This window comes from Uloborus diversus, chromosome 5 (genome assembly GCF_026930045.1).
Source record: "Uloborus diversus isolate 005 chromosome 5, Udiv.v.3.1, whole genome shotgun sequence".
Lineage (NCBI taxonomy): Eukaryota > Metazoa > Arthropoda > Arachnida > Araneae > Uloboridae > Uloborus > Uloborus diversus.
Window position 1 is genome coordinate 98,564,856 of NC_072735.1, and position 22,273 is coordinate 98,587,128.

The 22,273-nt window shown below is 30.3% G+C and overlaps 1 protein-coding gene across 1 annotated transcript in view; it reads right to left on the bottom strand.

Moving 5' to 3' along the window:
- LOC129222021 (D-aminoacyl-tRNA deacylase 1-like) overlaps positions 1 to 21,756 on the bottom strand; it is a 29,050-nt gene extending 7,294 nt beyond the window's left edge. Inside the window, exons 1-4 of the mRNA XM_054856437.1 lie at positions 21,644 to 21,756; positions 8,832 to 8,922; positions 5,558 to 5,660; positions 2,967 to 3,099 (exon numbers count right to left, since the gene is read on the bottom strand). Coding sequence (XP_054712412.1) covers positions 2,967 to 3,099; positions 5,558 to 5,660; positions 8,832 to 8,922; positions 21,644 to 21,686 — 370 coding nt within the window. The 5' untranslated portion in view covers positions 21,687 to 21,756. The remainder of the gene's footprint in view (positions 1 to 2,966; positions 3,100 to 5,557; positions 5,661 to 8,831; positions 8,923 to 21,643) is intronic.
- Positions 21,757 to 22,273: the final 517 nt, after the last annotated feature.

Below are 22,273 nucleotides of genomic sequence, written 5' to 3' on the forward strand. Positions count from 1 at the left end.
TTTTATAGAAAGTGCAGATACAACTTTTGTGCTTAGCGCGGTAGCAAGGATGGATACAAAAGAGGGGCGATGGGAGCGATCGCCTCTCCCTTGAGGAATCTTGCACTGACAATTTTTCCGAACTGAAATCCTAAAACGTAAGTGCAGACCTTTTTTGATGATGATAAGGAAAGGAATAGGGTTCGAATCACCCTCTTGGAAACTTTTCAGAATTGAAGTAACAAAAAGGCAATTTTAGACAATTTTTTATGATGTTAGGGAGAAGGGGTTTTGAAGCATTCCAACAGAAACATTACAAAATTGAAGATCTAAAATGCAATTTTAAATTACACCTTTCAACGGAAAATTAAAGAAATAGGTTCAGGGACCTCCTTGGCTACATCTTTATATTTTAGTTGCTTTAGGGAAAAATGCTGTGGCAGCCTCTCCCCCCGTCACCTCTAGAGCATAAGTTAAAAATTCAACTGCCCCCTCCTTGAAATATTTCTAGATCCACCCTGGCACAGCAGTATAGCTCACTTCATTTTATTTTCATAAACATTATTGTGAAAACTTTAAATAGCAGCGGGCTCACCTGCTAAATTGAGTTGCCACTAAATGGCCACTAAAAGAATGGCCTAAAACACACTAAATAGCTTAAAACAGAAAATTTATGTGTATGATAGATTTTTCAAGTATAACAATGATTTCAGAACCAGTTACATTTTGGCTTATTCAGGGTGACGACAGGAACTGTGAAAAAAAGTTCCCTGACTTTTCCCTGATTAAGTTCACCCATTTCCCTGATTTACGTTATCAATGATAATGGTTTTCTTTCTTTGCTCTACTTGAAATCCATTGCATGTTTGTATAAAATGCAGTATTTTAAACGTTTTAAGTTGTGTAAAGTTGTTGAACTAAAGATAAATTTTAAAAAGATGCTACTTTTTAAATAAAATGGTTTAAAAAAAAACATATCAAGTCAATTTTTTTGGGGGGAAAAAACCCTACAAAACAGTATATTACATTTTTCTACAATGAAAAGATTATAGAAAATTCAAAAAAAAAAAAAAAAAAAAAAAAACTTTACTTCCAGAAACCACTTAGCATAAGAATTTTAAGAAACCATTCAAATTACTCTTAAAAACATATGTGTATTTATGATAGAACAAAAAAGTAATTGAAGTTATTTTGAACTAAGTTTTCAAACAGTACAACAATTGCTGCAAGAATAACAAGTAATAGCGAAACAGATGAAACCATTTGACATCCATTAATAGGGAGCTTTCCTCTAATCAAGAACATAGGTTTTAATGAATGAATACAGCATTTTAACAATTAAAAAATAAAGATATTTACTTAAGTACACAAGTAAACTCTATTTCAAATGATTTCAGTAGGTAACGAAAAAAAAAATCTTAGATTGCTTTTGTAACAAACAACTTTGAAATGCAAGAAAAAAAAAGAAATTAGTTAATTTCAAAATATATAAAAGAAGAATGCAACTTGGTTATAAAATTAAAGAATCACTTAAGTCTGAAGAAAAGAAAACCTTTTAATCTATGGTGACAACAAATAGTATGACGGCAAAAAACAAAGTTCAATTTTAGCAATTAAATTAAAAACGTGAAGAAGTACTTTTGAGTTTTTATAGTATTAATTCAAAAACCAAAGATTTCTTCTTGAAATTGTGATTACACTACGCTAACTACTTCGAGACAATGGAATAAAAGCAAAGGAGCTAAGGCATTAATGAAGGCTTCCTCTTTGCCTGTATGGTTGTTTATTTTACGTAGCGTTGAAAGCGTAAAAGGAAACTTCAAGTTAGGCGAAATAAACAACCTAACATACACAGAAGCAATCTTAGGAAGTTCATCCTGTGGTTAATAAGTAAGATTCAATACTTTGATGTTGAGGAAAAATGATGCACAAATATGCGGCAGTGTATAATCACACCTCATCAATTTAACTTTTTTTTGAGCAGATAATTAGCGGAAAATTCATAGGGAATTAGAGTACTTAATTTTGTAAAGCAAAAAAAAATTTCTTCATAAACACAATTTTCCCTGATTTTTTGTTTTTTTTTTTCAAAATTCCCTGATATCTCCCTGACTTTTCCCTGATTAATAAAGTTCCCTGACTTTTCCCTGATCTGTCGCCACCCTGTTATTCAAATATCCTGTGCTTCTTTCTCTTTTAAGCAATATCTAAACCTGAAGTTTTCAAAAATATCAAAAGCACACAGTCACATTGAAAGTTTGGTACAACTAGTGTTACTTAGAACTGAAAAATGCAATTATTATTATTAAAAATGAATAACAGTTCACTGAAAACTTCTACAAAGCAGATAATTCAACCCTGTCTTTAGGAAATAAGTTTAGTGTACAATGGTATTTTAAGCTCAAAAATTTCCTAAACATAAATTCTGTAAAATGAATTTCTAGCACAAGCTTCCAAAGTGAGAGCTAGATATACAAATTGAAAATTTTCTCATTCTTTACCCCCAATAATCATTCATAGGTGACATTTCTAGGAGCAATTTTTGCAAGAGTTTAAACAGCTAATTTTGAATTTTCTTTTAATTCTTTTAATCATCAGCATAATATTTAAGGGTTAATTTTAAAATTTACTTTACATTTTGAACTAAGACAAATTCATACTAGACAATCATGAAAAAAGGGTTCTTCAATGCTATCATAAAGCATGATAATGATGACGAATCGTCTTAACCCAATCATTGAAAGTTTGCCTGACAAAAAAAACATTGTTTGTAAATCATTCAAAATTTACATTGGCAGTCAGCTGATAAGATTTTAATTTGATTTTCAAGGAGAATTCAGAGTATAACTTTAAATTCAATGCTAGAAAAGTTTCTTCTTTCTTTTTGAGTTATGTGTAATTTTAATAGCAAAATATCAGGGCATCTATATGCATGTATTTAAAATACTTTAAACATAAATCAATTGAAAACAACAACAACAACATACCTTTTATTTTATCATCAGAATAGGCTGCCTTCATAGAAGAAAGAAAATCTGAATAAAATTTTTCAGAAGCATCAGCTGCCATTGAGTGATGAAAATCTGGCTTATTTCCTTTCAAAGTGCAATAAAGAGTAAACTACATATTCAGGGAACAGAAAAGATAACCTATCAATATATATTGAATTAATTTACTTAAGGGAAAAAATAAAAAACAAGGGGACAAAAATTTACACATAAAATGAAAATAGAACATTTTAAAAACATAAATAAGCTTCAATATGAGAAAAAAAAAAAAACCTGCTTGCACTTTTTCTTAATTAGCTGTCAATGGAAGTTGAAAAAAAATTTACTAAACTTTTAAGTTTGGTTCGTTCATATAATTGTAAATTTTAAACTAAAAAAATTAAAAATTTAGTATTAATACATAAAATAAAATTTAAAGACTAATGATTAATCTACAGAAGTATTATGCATCAAACTATAGTGCATTAGGATTATAGGGTCAAGTGGGGTAAAATAGTTCAAAAAATGACAATTTTACAATCACACAACAAAAAATCCATTGATTCAACTAGTGAGTATGATGCACAAGGTATGCAAACGAACATTGTTTATGACATTTGAAGTGAATTTCGCACATAGAATGATGACTGGTATCAATAATATACAGTTGAACTTTCTTAATACGATCACATTTAACTAAAATAAACATTTTGCTCTCTAAATTTGGTTTGCTACCTAATTACATTAAAAATTTCACGTATAAAACGTTCATTAAATTGAAAGTCTCGGTTAAGCTGAATGAAAATTTCTGACCTCTTTACTTAAAATAGTTGTAATTGAATGCTGTAATTTTCTTTTTTAAAAATTATTCATCATTTTGTTAGGTGGTTGAAGTCCAACTGTGTAAAGAGAAGAATAGAAAATAAAGCCCGAACATTTGTTTACCTGTGGGCATTTCAGTTTACTCAGAGATAAAACTGTTTATCTTCCATTGGGGATTACAACCTATTCCGCGATTGTCCTTTTTCAATATTTTTCAAAAACATTCACGTATTTTCCTGCGTATTATCCGCAAGCGGCCTATAATCCGCAGGTCCTAAAATCGGCGTAAAGAAAAAAAGCTTTGTATAATCCGCGGATAATACGATGTAAAAAAATAAAGTTTGAATTTAACATACCATTTGAACAACTAAACTAAAAACGTGAAAAGGTAATTACTTTGAAGGCTTAATCAAAATTAATCTGAAATATAATCTAAAATATAATAATTTCTTCTTGAAATCATGATGATAGTATGCTAATTACTTGAAAAACAGTCAAGACAAAGGAGCAAACGGTCTAATCTTGTGCAAATGGCTTCCTAGTTCACTGTATTCTTGTTTATTTTACATGACCTGAATTGTGTAAGAGGAACATTCAAGCAACGTAAAATAATAAACATACAGGCAGGCAGTGAGAAGGAACATGCAAGCTTCGTAAAATAAACAACATTCAGTCAGCGTACAGGCCTCTCTATCAGTAAATCTTATTGTAAATATTGAGGTTCAATGCATTGGTGTTAAGAAAGAAAAAAAAACACAGATAATCAGCGGCAGCATATAATCCGAACCTTAAAATTTTTTACCCTTTTTTAACAGCTAATCCGCGGATTATATGCAGGAAAATACGGCAATAAGAAATAAGTGATTTTTTTTCTGAATGTACTAATAGTTAGATGACAATATGTGTAATAGTAGTAATGTTTTTAAAATATAGGTAAGCATCCTTTCGTTTTTCACAGTTGTTACAAATAACGGCTAATAAAAACAAATTTGTGGAATCTGACACTTTGTATTAACCGAGTTCAACTGTATATAGTGGCAACATATAAAGAAAAAATTAATTTTACATAATTTTTAAGGAATGTTTTTTGAAACTGTCCTATTTTACCTCATGATTTATTTTACCCCACCTGACCCATTATAAAAGCTTAATTAAAAGATGTTAAGTTGGATGAAAATAACATGTTTGTAGTCCTATTTTCAATAGACAATCATAGGCATAAAAATCTTTTTTTTTTTTTTGTTTTAAATTTTACAGACTATTGTTTGTATTAACATTTTGATAGATTTGTTGTGGCCACTAGATGGCACCATCACACAGCGAGATTACTTCGGCACGGTTAAAAGCTAAGCTGGTGAAGGTTATTTAAATGCAAAATTACGTTACAATATTTTAAGTATCATATTAATAAATGTGAATATTTTGTATAAGAACCATTTATTTAACATTGTTGTTCAGGACAACTTTCCTAATTTATAAATGTGCTAATATAATTATTTGTATTTTTTTGTATGTATTAACTGTCCTCAATAATAACTGTAACATTAACTGAGGAGGAAGAAAACGATGGTAAACAATGTGTTGAAATGTTTAGCTGCTTAAATTACAATTAAAGATGTGATTGAGTTTCAAAGTAAAAATGTATTGATGTTTATCTTTACACGCAACCTACACTTGCAACTTACCAAATGGTAAGGCAATAATAGATTTATAATGCAAATGTATACTATTAATGTCACAAACATATAAAAATGGAAGACTTTTATTACCTGGCTAATACACAAAATTTCATATTTTTTGTCTTGTACACTATGAGTCCACCTTTTTCCGTTTTCATCTTCAAATATCCTAAGATTTACTATCTTCCGTACCCTTAAAAGAGGGGAAGAAAACCAGTTATGTACATGAAAAGAAAAAAAAAAAAAACAGAATTACTCATTAGTTAAAGAATGGCTTTTGAATATTTTCAATCCTGTTTTCAAATTCATGTAACATTTCTGAAAAACATGATATAGCAATTATACTCTATATTTTTAAAACTAAAGAAAATAAATTGAAATTTCTTGATTTACTTCAAAGATCACTAAACTCAGGTAAAACACAAAACTTAAGCAAGTTTGGTATTGCTCAACATAGTGTGCATTTGGGATTTCAACCATTCTTAAATTTTCATTCAACTGTAGTACTTTTACTTATTTAAAATAAGTTCCTGTTTTAAAATATTCAGGCTTATCATTCTGAAATCTAAATTTTATATGCCTTTACAGTCGACTCCCGCTACAACGTGATCTGACTTACGCGAAATGGCTATAACTCGATTTTTTCACCAGTAAAGAATTTTAGACCTAACGCGAATTCCTCCCCCGCAACACGAAAATTTTTGAAAGGGAATCACGATGTGTACATATCGGCTTTGTTATTGGCTACTAAAAATGTATTTTTGGTGAATAGATCTTCATCCCTTTAGCATCACTGGCAGCGGAAGTTCCTACACCATACTAGTCTGAACATCGCTTACACAAATAACTACTCCTCATTTTCCATTTATTTTTTTCATTCTAAATACTCTGAAAGTTCATGAAATATAATGACACCTATGAGCGCTGTTTCATCTAAAGTTTGTGAAGATAGAAAGAAAAAGAGAAAAATTCCAACAATTAAAGAAAAGTGAAAGATTTTAAGTGCTTGAACAACTTTAAAATGCATCGAAGATAGCACGACAATTAGGTATGGGGGAGTGAATCTTCCATATGTATATAATTAAAAGTAAAAAAAAAGGAAATCCGTAAAAGTTTACCGAGTAGTATCTAAGCAAAATGCAAAAATTATGAAAATGCAAGCTGCTCTTGTATTGTGAATTTAAGAAACCAGGAAGAGGGATGTTGCCACAGATGGAAACATTATAAATGAACAAGCGAAGCAACTGTATTGTGTATTTAACTATAAGAATAACGTTTTGATCACACACAGCATAAAATATCATCATCTTCACTTTTTTAAGTTACAAATATAATTACTGGATCTACTGTACATTACAACTGTGCATACTCAGGGGTCGATCCAGGTTTTATTTTTTGGGTCCCCATTTTGTGAAAAGGCAAAATATTTTTGTGAAATTTCGTTATTTTTGTGAAAAAGCAAAATATTTTTGTGAATTTTCTTTATTTTTGTAAAAAAGACCTTCTCGTGATTTTTTTCTTGGAAAAGATTATATTAAAGCATTTTTAGCTGTCGTATCGTTGTAGAAAAGCCTTAGACAGGTTTCAGGGGTGATTGCAAGTTCTTGAAGAATACCCGAAAGCTGTCAAGAGAAAATGCGCTGGGGGAGGGGGGAAGTAAGACCCTTAACATTTTATTCGTAATTTGACACATACATTACATTTATTGCTTTTTACAAATATACATATGCAAGGCACACTTTCTTAAGGTGAAAGTCTCACAACAGATTACCTGTTTGCCCCTCTCAAATACTTTAAGAGCAATGAAAATTGCACATGCTGCTGAACGTAATGATAACTCCTAATAAATACAATATGAACAGACTCAAAGATATCACATATTTCTTAACACAGAAGTGAAATACTCATTAAAGATTCCATATATGTGTTTGAAAAACTTAAAAGTAATTAAAACCCAAAATAATACTGCACCAGCATTCAGCGTTTAATTTTTTGACTTTTGACGTTCTTACAGAGTAGGTATTTCGTTTAAAACTTTGCAATTTAATGATGTTAATAAATATATAAGAAATTTTATTTGTTTGCCTCTTAACAAGGTACAGTAAACATCAAAAATGCGAAAAATTCGTTTGCCATGGCCGATGTAAGGAAATCAAGATCTTCAAAACAAATAAAAATATAAAAACAGCATGTAAAATAATTTTATTTTAAGTAAAGTTATTTTAGAATTGGATTTTGAAACTCAACACAAATTAATACTAAATATATATTGCGTAGTCAAAGAAAAATTTAAGATTTCCCTGAAAATAAGCTACCAATCACAAGTGTCCCTCTCCCGTCCCCCCTCTGACGCTCTCAAGCAAAAACACCTCACGCAGCAAGCAAAAAGATAAGATGGGGGAAGGTTGAAGAGGCTCCCGCGTAGATGCGTACACATTTGCGGTTAAAAAATATTGTGAAAAGGCTGCCTTTTTATAAATTTTTGTGAAGGGGCTGCTTTTACGACGCAGAATTTTGTGAATGAGGCCGCTTTTGCGATGGGGAATTTTGTGAATGCGGCCGCTTTTGCCATGCAGAATTTTGTGAAGGGGCAAAGCAGCCCCAATTTGGCGCTGGATCGACCCCCTGATACTGTACATACTCTACTGGTTTATTTTATGTCTCTTTCCCATTGATCACTGATTTTGTGCATCGTAGCAGTATTTCTGTGGAATAAAACGCTTTTTTCTAAATACAAATAAAAATTCAGTTTTTTATGTAAGAAACAGTAATTTATAGTTAAGAAATGGTTTTCAACAGTTTGAGTAGTTGTTTACAAGTGTCTAAAATAATTGGGTACGTTTATAAAAGTTTTTACACATACCCTTTTCTACAACTCGAAATTTCAACCTACGCGAGGGGTCTTGGAATGCATCCCTCGCGTAAGTCGGGACTCGACTGTATTTTCAAAATATTTTTCCACTTGTAAAAAGGACATGGAAAGATACTTCCCCCCTCCCCTGATTTCAGCAGGGAAACAATTGAAAACCCTCATACAAGACCTCACATTTTCAAAGAAAACGGGAAACATATGAAATAATGTACATGGTATGGTCATACAAGTAGTTTCTACGTAACTTTGACCGAACATGGTGAAAATAAATGAAATAAAAAACAATCACCAAGATTAAAAAAGCACCAAATGATGTACCTGTAGTGGAACAGTACCAAAGTCTGGAAACAAATAAAGACCTGGAATGCATAAAATTCTAAAATCTCCACATCCCTTGGTTTTGAATAGTGCTCATTTGAGAGTTGACTATTTAATTCATGGTTATCAATGTAATTTTTTTAAGTATATTTAAGAGCTAAATGACTTACTAACATATAATCAATATCTTTTTTAGTATCATTCCTTGAAATTCCAATCAAGATGCATAATCCTTTTCCAATAGAACTTATGACTTCATCACCAACTGAAAATATGAATAGAACAATAAAAATCAAATAGTTACAAGCAAAACAGGGGTGATAGTAGACTCAAGTAAATTTCTGAAGTGATGTGAAATTTTCCGAAAGTAAGAGGAAGCTCGACCCCCCTGCTCTCCTTGCAAAAACTCTTCAAATATGAATATAAAAATCATTAAAAAAAAAAGTTTTTTTTTAAAAATCATTTTTCAGCTTTAGAATGTGTTGTCAAATTTCAGAAACGGCAATTGAAAATTTTCGGAATTTTCTGATTACAAACACTTTTGAAGCAAGGTTGGCAAGATTTTAGACACTATGGTAAAAACCCTGGTTTTTACCATCCTGTCCAAAACCCTTGTGCGCAAAACTGTCCGAAAGTGTCCAAAACTATATTTTTAGAAAAATTGCATTCTGTGAGAAAACATTAAAAACGGAATAAAATGTATCAAAGTAATGTTTTATATTGAACATTTATTCAATGGAGAACATTCAACTTATTTATGCAGCTGATTTTAAACTAATTACATTGTAGTTAAATTCTTGATTAAAATTTCAATTAGTTTATTATTAATTCTTTTTTTTTTTTTTTGATAATAGTAACCGAATATCCCTATGTTCATACATATGTGCAAAGGATAGCAGGTTTGGCAAGGTTTTTACCATCCTGTTCACTACCCTTGTGTCCGAAAGTGTGCAAACCTATTTTTTGAGAAACTATATTTTATGAGAAAATATCAAAAACAGAACAAAATTATTTTTTTGACAATTAATATATTTATTCAATGTGAACATTCAAGTATAAATATATATGTAACTTATTCATGCAGGTGATTTTAATTTAGTTGCGTAGAAGTTAAATTCTTCATTAAAAATTTCAATTTGTATGCAGGAGTTTTTTTTCCATAAACAAAAATCTTTGACATTTATGCATGCATGCAAAGCAAAAGAAAGTGTTCAAAATATAATGCAATAATTGACTTAAGTGCGATAAATTACAATATTTTGCAGTTACAGAATGCTACATGAATTATATTAAAAATATGAACTGAAAAAGTTTTATAATATAAGTTTTCAATCATCAATCTCTTGTTCTTTAATCTATGATTTAAAAAATAAATTTCGTTGAAACATTATGTAAAACTTATTTGCAAAAACCATTAAAAAAAATTAAGAATTTTTTTTTGCACCTAAATATTGCACATTTAATAACATTCCTTTTAATTATAAAGGATCTGAAATTAGTTGTGAATTTCATCTCATAATTCTACGAACTATTTGTTACATAAGGAAGTTTTTATGTAATAGTTATTAACAATTTTTTTTTGAGTAAAGAATCTCTTAAATGAACATTTTGGAGAAAAATTTATGAACTACTCATTAATTAAACCTCAGTAATGTTTATATTAATGCATTACAAATATTGCAGTAAATACAAATTGATTAGATTGCACCCCTTTAGCTTTAGCATAGTTTAGGACAGTTTCGGACAATTTCAGACAGTTTTGGACGGTGAAAACCACCTGTCCTGTCCTAAACCCCTTTTGGACAGTCGAAAACCCAATCCTGCTTTGAAGCAAAAACAAGTGATGAAGATTTTTTTTTTTTTAAACTGGTGACTTAAATTGAGGAAAGTTTTGAAAACGTGTATCATTTGAAGAGTTTCAAAAGTCTATAAATTCTGCAATTCGATGCTTGCTTTAAGATTAGCCAGGAAATCAATTTGCTATTTATTCATTTTCGTTTTTGGCAATGAACAAAAAGCTTGTCCCCCAACTCAAGATGTTTCTCTGTGATACTAAATGCTTAATGCATTTCACTCAAAAAGTGACAGTCAAATGGACCAAGATGATGATTTTAAAATATAAATATTAAGTGATTGAGGAAAAAATTAAAATTGCCATGGTGTGATGCGAACACTGGATTCAGTTATAAAGAACACTAAAAGTTTCATTCAAGAGAAAGTATTTAAAAATAGTAGGGTTAAAACCTGCTGGGTCAGACATGACGAATTTGCAACATAGAATTTGTGTGATTGCACGTTATTACCGTTTGCTCTTAATTGGTATGCATGTCAAGTTTAGAATTTTTTGTGAATGAAAGTTAGATTTGGATTTGTGAAACAGAAAGAAAAATATTAAGAGAGTTGTAAACAGTAAAATCTTATTAAATATGAGAGACATAATAAATGAAAAAAATATTCAAAACATAAAAAAATTCCATAAAAATATTATTATTGTATTCTACATTCACCCATTAGATACATTGTATAGGTATTCATTGTGATTCGTTGCTTTTCCAAAACGTAGTTTTCAGTGCATTAATTAGTATTGGAATGGGAAGGAGTTACACTTTTTAGACTGGAGTAAATATATAACATGCTCAAACTTGGAACAGTGTCTCAAGTTTGGCCATATTTGCGATTTCTTAAATTTATGAATATTATACTGAATCATTATAGTTAAGTGAAGATGAATGTGCCAATAATGCACTAAATAGCCAAGAAGAAGGGTAACAAAAATACATTTACAGTGCAACATCATTTACCTTCTTATTAGTAAGATACTGACAGGCCCCAAAGCAGAATACTACTAAATTTCCGACATACCTCACAAGGTTGTTTGGTTTAAACCATGGTTTAAACCAAGTGTTTAAAAAAAACCATGTGGTTTTTTTCAAAAATGTGTTTTTTTTTTTTTTGAAAAATTTCATTGTTTTCCCCCAAATATTTTTATAATTTTTACGTATTATTACAAAGAGTACCACCTAATTAATGCAAAGTAACTAGCAAAGCTTTATTGATGAATTACAGATTTAATAAATTTAGAAACTTATATTTTTTAAGGGTATGCCATTTTGCTAAATAGTTTTTATTTTTTTTTTCTTTCTTTTCTAAAATCTATGCAGCTTTTCTATTACAATGTACAAGGCAGACCAACTAAGTTTTTCTAAAATTACATAGAAAAAAAAATCCAAGTAGCTTTTTTATACATTTTTAATTATCATTCTTTGTCATTCTTTTGCATTTCAATAGTCCAAAAACCATATTTCAACCAAAACTTCATATACTACCTTATTTGCCTGATTACTTTAGATTTATTGAGATAGATTATGTATAGTGTAAAAATATCCTAACACTAGAATATTTAAATGACAGGAGAAAAAAAAAACTAAAGAAGTCTAAGAACACTTAGAGTAGGCATAAAATTGTGCTTATATCTGAACACTTTTTGCATCCCAGGATAGACAATGTAGTCAGAGCAAGAAAAGAATGTATAAAATTATGAAAACAGAAAATATTCATGGGTAACTGTGCTCTTATGGAAAAAAAAAAAAATAAAATCATGCCAAATTTTCACCTTTCAAAGAACTTTTTTGACCCCAATATAATAAAAGGAGTCTCACGTATGAATGGTGGAAGAATCAATAAACATTATTTTTTTTTGACAGTCTTCATTATTAAAATATGTTAAAAGAGTATTGTTATTTAAGTTAAATGAGGCTATTAATTAAAATGATTTTTGTTTCTTTGATAAAAAAATTGCATTCCTAAATGCATTCAACCAGGAGAAATATTGTCTGCAATGGAAAACACAATGATTTTCTTAAAACCTACTTGTTCTATTTCTGTAATTGTTGTCACTGATACATTAGGTAAATAAGTTACATGATTTGTAACTTTTTTAAAAATCTTTAAACAAAATATGCGTTGATCTTCTGATTTTTTAAAGTTGTATAATGTACATCAGACTTATGATTCTTTGTAGATACTACAAAATATTTTCCATGTTTAAGAATGTCGAATTTTAATTTTACTTTTTTATTTGTAGTAGATAGCTATGATTATGAGGATATTAATGTGAAAGAATTTATTCTTGTTGATTTGTAATTAATAATGTCTAAACTATCACAGTAAATTATTTCATTGATTATTTATATCGAGACTAGTGATGTGGATCGGGTAAATACCCAGCGGGTAGGTAAATATTTTTTGGGTATTTACCCGGGTATTTACCCAAGGCCTGGGTAAATACCCAAAAACTGGGTATTTTATAAAAAATGCAAAAAAGTGAATGAGAATTTTTTTTAAAAATCTAAATTTGAAATAATTGGTAAAACTGATATATACATATGCATTACACAGTTTATAAAAATTTTTATTGAAAGACTTGATGAAATCATGAAAGAAACATATCGTGAACCAAAGAATCTTTCTTTTCAATGTCATAATTGGAGAAGTAAACCAATTCATTATGAACTTCAGGATTTCAAAATCACAATCTAGGTTAGTCATATCCAAAATGAAAAAAAAGGAAGCATGAGGGATGTTTGGAAGAATAAACTGAGAAGTTATTAAGACACTATGGTGTTATTTATTTTATTGATATTTAAGTGATAACATGGAAATTATAGAAACAGTTTTCACATTAATAAGCAAAAAAAAAAAAAAAGCACAATATTCTTTTCTGTTGCCTTGCTCATTTGCATTTGCTCCCCTGTAGGGTGGGAAGGTAAATATTTTTTTGGGTATTTATCCGAAGACAGGGTAAATCCCCTAGTAATTGCGCATTTTGCAAAAAAATTTTAGGTAGTATTAAAAGGTGACTATTTTTTTTTTTTTTTTTAAACATAAACCCTAAAATAAAAGATTAAAAATTTTAAATGTTTATGTATATTATGTGTGTGTATATATATATTTGTGTGTGTGATACAGAATACACCTGAACAATTGAACTAAGTTTGGAGGAAATTTCTGCATAAGATATAGGTAAATAAATAGTAATAATAAATTGAGCGACATTTCGTTACATTTTGATGTCATGCAGGGATATATTACTGGGTTATGAAAGACTAGGACCTTAAAAAAATGATGTTTGCTTTTTTTTTTGTAACCAGTTAAGCTTTTTTCTTTTTGTAGAATGGCTTTTTATATCTGAAATTTGGCTATCAACATTGATTAGGCATATCCAACACATTAATATATATCATCATAGATATATGTCATATCATATTAGACTGCTAAGCTGTTTCACACAATAATTCTTTAAATATGTGATCAAAATACAATTTTTGGGCAAAAATTTATTGTTTTGTATATGGTTGATTGTATATATACATAATGGAATACATACAGAAAAGCATTTTAGTTGAATATAAAATTTTGAAATAAATACCCGGGTATTTACCCATTTTGGGTATTTACCCGGGTATATACCCTGGGTATTTACCCCTAAAAATAAATACCCGGGTATTTTACATCACTAATCGAGACCCATTTACACATTGTATTTTTTATAACAGTTGAAGATTTTCGAACAATATTTTTCTGTAGAAATCTCTAAGTATGAAGAAATGAAACTACAGAATTTTATTCTTAATTATTTAATTAATTACAAAGAAATTAGGTACAAATATGAATATTAAACATTCCTTAACAATTAATTGATTAAATCTTCATGATTTTCCTAAAATAAAATTATTTTTCTTACAAATAATAATAAAAATCAAATAAACCAGGTTTAAACCGAAAAAGCCTGGTTTAAACCAAAAAACTTTTTTTTTTCAAAAAAACCGGTTTTTATGTCAAAATCCAGGTACCTCGCAGAACAAATGCCTCAGGTGCAGAACAATTCTGTTCAAATGAGAGAAAAAAACTAAGACAATTTTCTGCAGAAATTCCAGAAAAATTTGTAGAAATTCAGCATAAACTGCAGATTTTCTACAAATATCTTCCAACTAAAGATATAATGCTGCAGAATTTCCGCAGATTTCTCCAAATTAGAAGAAAATCTCTGAAATTTTATCCAAATTACGCTTATTCAGCGGGAAAGCTCGCACAAATTGTCGGAATTTTATGGATCATTTGGAAAATGTTTAGATTTTTACTTTCAACTTAAAAAAATCTGAAAAATTTGTGCAACATTAAGATATTAGCAGAAAATTATCTCGATTGCTTGCACTTGCCTTATGCCCTTAATCGCCATAACAGGATGAGATTTTTACGACTTTTGCTGGAATCTTAGCTATTTATGTTTGTTTCGTAATGTTTCTCTCCTTGTTTCACTTTTTCAGACCTCAGAGCGATCCTATATTTCTTATAAATCTGAAAAGATTCTGATTTTTCTTGCATTTTTGGTTCCCTCTCCCTTATTTTTCTCCAATCAATCTTCATCCACCCCAATTTCTGCCATAAACGTATGTTTCGGAAACATGCCAACATTGAAACACGTGTCTCGTGAAAATTGTGTCTTGCTTTAGATTTCAATCTCTTTGTATCCTGAATATATTTCAAGTATTTTGAGTTATTTTATCATACTATGCTGCCATAACTTGACTTATTTAATTTCTGTAATTTAGGGATTTATTAACATTATTTTATTTGCTCATTCATACCTTGCAAAATGAATTAAAAAAAAAAATGTAGTCTGACACCCAGATTACGATTTTAATAAAACTTAGCAGGTTTGCTTTTTCCATGCATTTGAAAACCTATGCGCAAGGTTTAGGTTTTACAGCCTGTTCAAGTATTGGGGATTTTATTGTGTTCATGATCAACTAATTTTGTAACGCTTCTATGCGTAAATGCTAGAAGTACTTGCAGAACAATTTGGGCAAATGATTTTACTTTGCAGAATATCACAAAGTTATTCTGTTTTAGGGCTGACAGGTGTACAACAAAATAAAAACTTTGAACAAAATTCTTCAAGAATGTCCAAAGTTAATCTGTCCCGAGTTCAGTAATTTGGCAGTAATTACTCAATTTTTATCTATGACTAAGAAATTGGTTTCAACATCTGCTAATTATCACGCATACATTCTAAAGAGCTTTTTTGTTTAGTCGAACTGTAAAAAATACTGCTACAATCCATACTAAGCTAAATAGCGATAATAACTTATACAGCAAAATGTTTAGGCAAAATTGCTCGAATAACTTATTGAAACAGACATGACTGGTGCAACAGATACGACAAATGTGACAGACGTGACAAAATTTAATATTCTATATTTCACTCAAACTTTAAATTTATTTTTGTATTTTGAATTTTTTCCCTTAGAGGGTAAATACTATTTACTATTTTACTTACTTTCTAATTACTGTTTGAAAAGTAAGGTAAGTCATAATCATCTACGTCTAAATCATTGTCATTATTGAAATCTAAATAATTCAGACATCAAAAGTTTTGTAAAAGTTTGCTGAAATTTGACAACATTCGATAAAATCCTAACACAGATTGGTAGATTCATAAATATCCAAACCGCTTCTTTAGAATTGGGTACAAGTTCTTTTCGCATGTGAAAGGGTAAATTTTCCAAACAGTTATTTTCGGAGTTGGAGCAGGGAAACGAGAGGTACAAAAGTTTAAAATGAACGCGGCTAATGGCAACTAAATCTGGAACAAGCTCACTTACTTGCAAAATGAAGTAGGCTGATAGTGTTGCCACTTCTAAAAAACTGTAACAATGATACCAGAAGTAAAACAGAATAGAAAAAAGTTTATGCTCCATGGTTTACTTCTTCAAAAAGCAAATCTAAAGTTGAAAATTTGAGCAGTGCCCCTAATAATTTGGTCTTCTACAAACGGACACATAAATAATTACATCATCCAAAAGATTTATCAAAAAATGAAATTTTAAATAAAAATTTTCTATTAAACCTCCGCTTCATAGCGGATAATCCCCATATATGCCGGATATCCTGTCCGGAGTGGGTTCCGCTTCATAGCGGATAATCCCCGTATATGCCGGATATCCTGTCCGGAGTGGGCTGGTCGGATCAGATAGTAAAAACTCAGCCGGATAGTTATCGGATATCTTGGCCGTCGCACGCAGCCGTGCGGGGACACGCTACGTGGACCCCTCGGATGGTGAAACCTAAGGCTTACAGCTAAGTGGTGAGGTGTGTGTGGCAAAAAGTTATGGGATATCCGGTGCAACTCTAGTTTTCAATTAAAATGTCGGTGTTGGGCAGTTCTCAAAAGGTGGGAACAAAAAAGTTAACTTTGAGCAATTTCAAAAATTTTTGAATTTGACATCAATTTTGCTTTTATTCTATAGTATGCATACCTAGAACACAATATATAAACATGAAAAGACAGCAGGTATTTGTAAAAATTGTTAATTAGCAAATTAAATCAGCAGTCTGTAGGTAACAGATTTTGGACATTGTTGTCCTGTAGGTAACGGATTTTGGACATCATCTTAACGTAAGTTTCACCATTTTTGACAATTGTTAATCTGATTTTTAACTTTTCTAATGAAAATTTTATTTACTACTTTTTAAATTTTGCAACTTAATAATAAAGAGGATATTAATGAAATACTTGAAAGGCTATACATGCTGCTCCTTACATATAATAAAGTTTTGGAATGATTTTGAAGAAATTGATGCAAGGTTAAAAAAAAGCTTCAAATTAAAAATAATACAATTGTAAAAAGTGGCATCAGTTTTAATAATGAATATTTTTTCTAATGTCATAAGAATTAAAATGATGTCTAAAAAAATTATTGAAGAAAGAAATTCGTATTTCTATTTGGAGATCGTTAAATTATGTTTCCAAAAGAAAGAAGAGAAAAAGAATTCTAAAATAATAAAAGCAAAAAAAAAAAAAAAAAATTGCTAGCGCAGGTGATAAAGTCGCCAAAACTGGTACAGCTGACAATAAACTACATTTGTCAAATTGGAATTCCCCTCTGGTAACCTTTAGCTTATCATATACTGTGTTGCCGCCAACGGAGGTTTGCTTGGCGATTTTAGCGCAAAATGGCTTTTGGTTCGATCATAACCAGCCATGTTTCTACTGTAATTTATGTATTGTTCAATGTGTAACATATTAATTATGCAAAATACCAATGGATTAAAGAAGATAACATTATAACAACGTTTTTTATTGAGGTTAGAAGACAGTAGATCATCAAAAATTATGAATAAATGGACAGAATTATCGGCGTCAAGATCGTAACGCCATTTGGACATCTCACATGTACGTTTAAAAAAAATTATTTTTTTTCTAAGATACTGCATAAAAGCTTATGAAAACACTTTTAAACAATTAAAAATTGATTCTGAGGCTCGATAAACACCTTTAAAATGAAAACATCATATACGTAGTTCTCAAAAAATAGCATTGTAAAGATCGTAAATTTTGGACAATGCATCAAATTTCAAACTTACTATTTTCTAAAATCGTTTACAAAGTGAATAATCTGTGGTACAGATGTGATATACCCCCCCCCATTTGGCGACATTCGATTTTTTTGCACAAAATTAAAATATTTTTCTCGCCAATGAGGCGATAATTTTTTATGTATGGCATCCCTGGCCAAACTAACCTGTGTTTAGCAACCCGAAGGCAATCTTACAGATCTGTTCAAAATTTTTTACTTGGGTTGTTTGGGTTTCACGTAGGAGAGATACGTGGTGTTGTTTCGTGCAATATACCTTACAGGAATGCTTATTTTGTGTTAGTTTAAACTCAGTAGTTGTGTTTTGAAGTAAAAACATTAGAAAATGCCAGTTTCTTCAAACTTGAAGGTTAATTAAAAGTTAATTCCAACGTGGTGTGTATCTGTAACGTGCCATTGTCATATGATGTATTGTTTTAGACTGAGTGTGAATATTTATACCATATAAAAAGGTAAGTTCTTTATTTTAGAATTCAAAAAAAAACCTCTCACTTCCAAAAATTCTTTGTTTTTACAAATCCTTGAGGGGTTCTTGTAGTTTTTAACTTTATTTTTACTGTATGTAAATTAATTTTGCAGAAATAGTATGGTTACTTTGTTCTAAAAGTTAATTCTTATCGATGCCACGAATTATTTAGACATTAACGTGCCTCCTTTAGGTACTGAATTTTATGTTAACAATTGAAAGTTCTTTCGGTTGTACTCTTAAAAATGCTGAATTTTATTAATAAATCTGCACAATAATGATGCATATTTCACACTTAAAACTGTGTCATTATTGTACACTGGACGGAAGGAGCCACCCTTGGGTGTACATACACATGAATATGCATAATATACATAAATATACATAATTGTGACCATACTCCGACTGTAATGTATATTAACAGTCGGAGGGATAACGGACCGAGCGGAGCGAGGTCCTGGCGAGCCCTCGGTCTCATAGTACTTTCGTAATGAGACCGAGGCAGGGCCGGCGAGCCGAGGTCTCATTACGAAAGTACTATGAGACCGAGGGCTCGTATCCCGGAGAAATGATGAAAAAAAAATTAATGCATTAATTTCGACTTGTAATTAATACAATAATTTATTTCATTGTATTTTAATATGTTTACAAAAACCCCCGGCCCTGTACATTTTTGAAGCATATATTCGTGATGTTTTTTGTTGTGCTTTTATGTTGTTTTTATATATATTGTGTTCTGAAGTGCTTTGATCATTTTTTTAAATCTGATTTTTTTCTGTTGGCGCTAAAAAAGCATCGCTAAGAAAGATGTATGACATAAGTCGTCATACATCGTTTTCTTGGCGATACTTTCTTGGCGCCAACAGGAAAAAGTCGCCAAGGGTGGGGTACATCACATCAGTTCCTAATCTGTCTTTACTTTTGCTATTTGTGTAAAATATTAACAAAAAAATATTCAGTGTAAGATTCATACCTTTAAATTTTTTTTGAAACGTATGGAAATAATTTAAAAAAAATTTTCTTTAATGGTACATTTGCTCAGTTAACGTTTTGGTATGTCCAAAATTGCGCCTTTAGCAAAGAAAATATTTTTTAAAGGGCATTTAAAGAGCATTTTTTCCATAATTTATGTCCATTCTTGTCTCTATACAGTATTATAATTTAACTCAAAATTTTTTGAGTTAATTAAAAGGAAAGTCATTTGGTGTTGAAGCTTCAAAGTTGAGGTCTGTGTTTGCTCCCACCTTTTGAGAACTGCCCTGTTATTAAGAATAAAATGGTCGAAGCTTTCAAATAAACATGCTTTTTTAAAAAAATTATGAGGAATTTAAATGCATCAAGGAACATGAAACTACGTTAAAATAAGGGTAGAATTACGGTAACCAGGTCGCGGCGATAAATATTTCATTCTGGCAACCCGCTACCTTACCTTGACGACGGAGTAATTTTGGTAACCCTACACCAAAGCTGATTTGCTATTCGTTTGGCCAATCAGCCATTTCAGAATTCACCCATAAAATTGTAATTTATTTGTCCAATAAATCTTTCTTTTTTTTTTTTTCAATTCCATAGAATAATATTTTAAGTTTTCTCAAAGGAGATTTTTTCTCAAAATTGGCAACATATTGTGTTTTTTTTAATTTTTAGATCTTCGAAACATTTTATGAAATTTTACATCGCGAAATGTTTGTCACTTTTAACTCTTTTAAATTATAGATTTAAAAATTAGTTATTCATACCTTTTGGATAAGTTTTTGGAATGTGTTTGCAGTAAGTTATTTCCTTCATGTTTTATTACTCTATCTTAAATTTAAAATTTATTAATTATCGTAATCACTTATTCAGTAAGTTAGAATTATACTTTTAGTTATGATAACGTTCTCTGAATGGATATTCTGATGTGATTCAACTTATTTAGTAGATAGTTTTAGGTCTTAATTAAACGGTAAGTATTTTTAATGTCTTTTTCTCAGATTATTTCAGACTATGTCGTGTTCTATCCAACTTTTGCTGTTGTTAAATTTCGGTAAAAATTTGTTTCATTTTAATGTTCCTTAGGAAATTAAACATGTTGATAGAAAGTGTAGCACCATATACGTCATGAAACTTTTTGCTCACATACATCATAATATTTTATTTCTTTTTCTACAGAAAAAAATGAGTTCAATATTACTGCAATGGGAACGTAAAGAGCAGTATCGGCAAATTTTAATTAAAATTTTTTTTTCGCATTTTCGTCATGCGTTGTACTTCAACTTTCTTGTACAAGCTTGCTTACTTGCTTTCCACTAAAAAAACAAAAAGGTCAAATTCCATCATTTCGCTATTGTTAGTACCGAATCCAAAACACGTTTCTTTTTATGTCTGAAACATTCATCTCTGTAGGTACTGCGCTTTATCTTCCCTCGTTTAAGTTAACATCTTGAAAAAAGTTACCTCTCATTTGTCTTTTCTGCAAACTTTATTTCAAAGTAAGAAAAATAATATAGTTCTATAAAAAAAAAAGAAAAAAAAAAGGCTTAATCATTTGTTTCTTTCCATATTTTGCAATATTTTAAAAAGGAAAAAAGAATTTTTATGCTTTTTTTTCCTTTACGGTTGCAATCAGAGAAAGAAAATGGTTAATAAACAGTTGTAGTTACCTAGGTGATAGTTTGAGCAATTCGGAGCTCCGCCTCGTCTTTGGGTCAACTCTCATTTGATGATTTCTTTTGTTTACATTGGAGCACTTGGTTTACATTGAGTCGTAGATGCCAATTTGGCAGCTTTTGAAAAAATACGCCAACGCGACCCGGTTACCGTACTTCTACCAAAATAAGTCTTTCGGTTTATATGAACTGGAAACTGGGTCAATGCAGCAAAAAATAAGTCACTGGTGATTCAGCTAGGAGAAGTTTAAACACAGAAGAATAAGGAGAAAATATTAATACAAACTTAATACACATTTATTTGTTTGCGTAAAATTTAAGCTTATGTTCGCACAATGAAGAAATGCATAACGATTTGTATAAATGTAGATATAAAAGTAATAAATCAATGATTTTTTAGTGGGAGAAAAAAATAACAGAGTAGAAAAAAAGTACCTGTGACGCTTGCACTTCTACATCTTTGAATTACGGCCCGCATTTTCAGTAAAAAAAGTATTTCACGTCGAAGAAATGAAAGACAAAAATTACAATCACACACGAAATATTTAAAATTGTAAACAATAACAATAGTATGTTGATGCCAAACTAAGTATCTAAATACCACTGCTGACACCATAAAATCAGAGCACGGAGGAGAGCTTGAAGATAAATCCAGTCCCTGACCAGAAGAAGATACAAACTACTCTTTATTAAACATATTAGAATCCAGAACAGAATATTTTTCTATGTTCTTTATCCTTAAGGCTTTTAAAAATCCTTCAAAATTCCAAAACGATAGATTTTTTTTTAAAGTTAAAAAACACAATGTTCTATATGTTAATTTCTTTAAAGGAAATTTAAAGATAGGATTACATGTGATTTACTTTTCATAAAATAAGTTTAAGAAAAATAGATTTATAAAAAATAGGAAAATCAATTTTCATCGCCGCAGACGACGAACGGGGGCAGGCACGGATACATGGGATCGCCCATCCCTTGAGGGACTGTCCTACTATCTACGGGTAATCTCAAGTCCATCATTGAGTCATTTATGCGGGTCAATCACCCCCCCTGCATTAAAAGAGG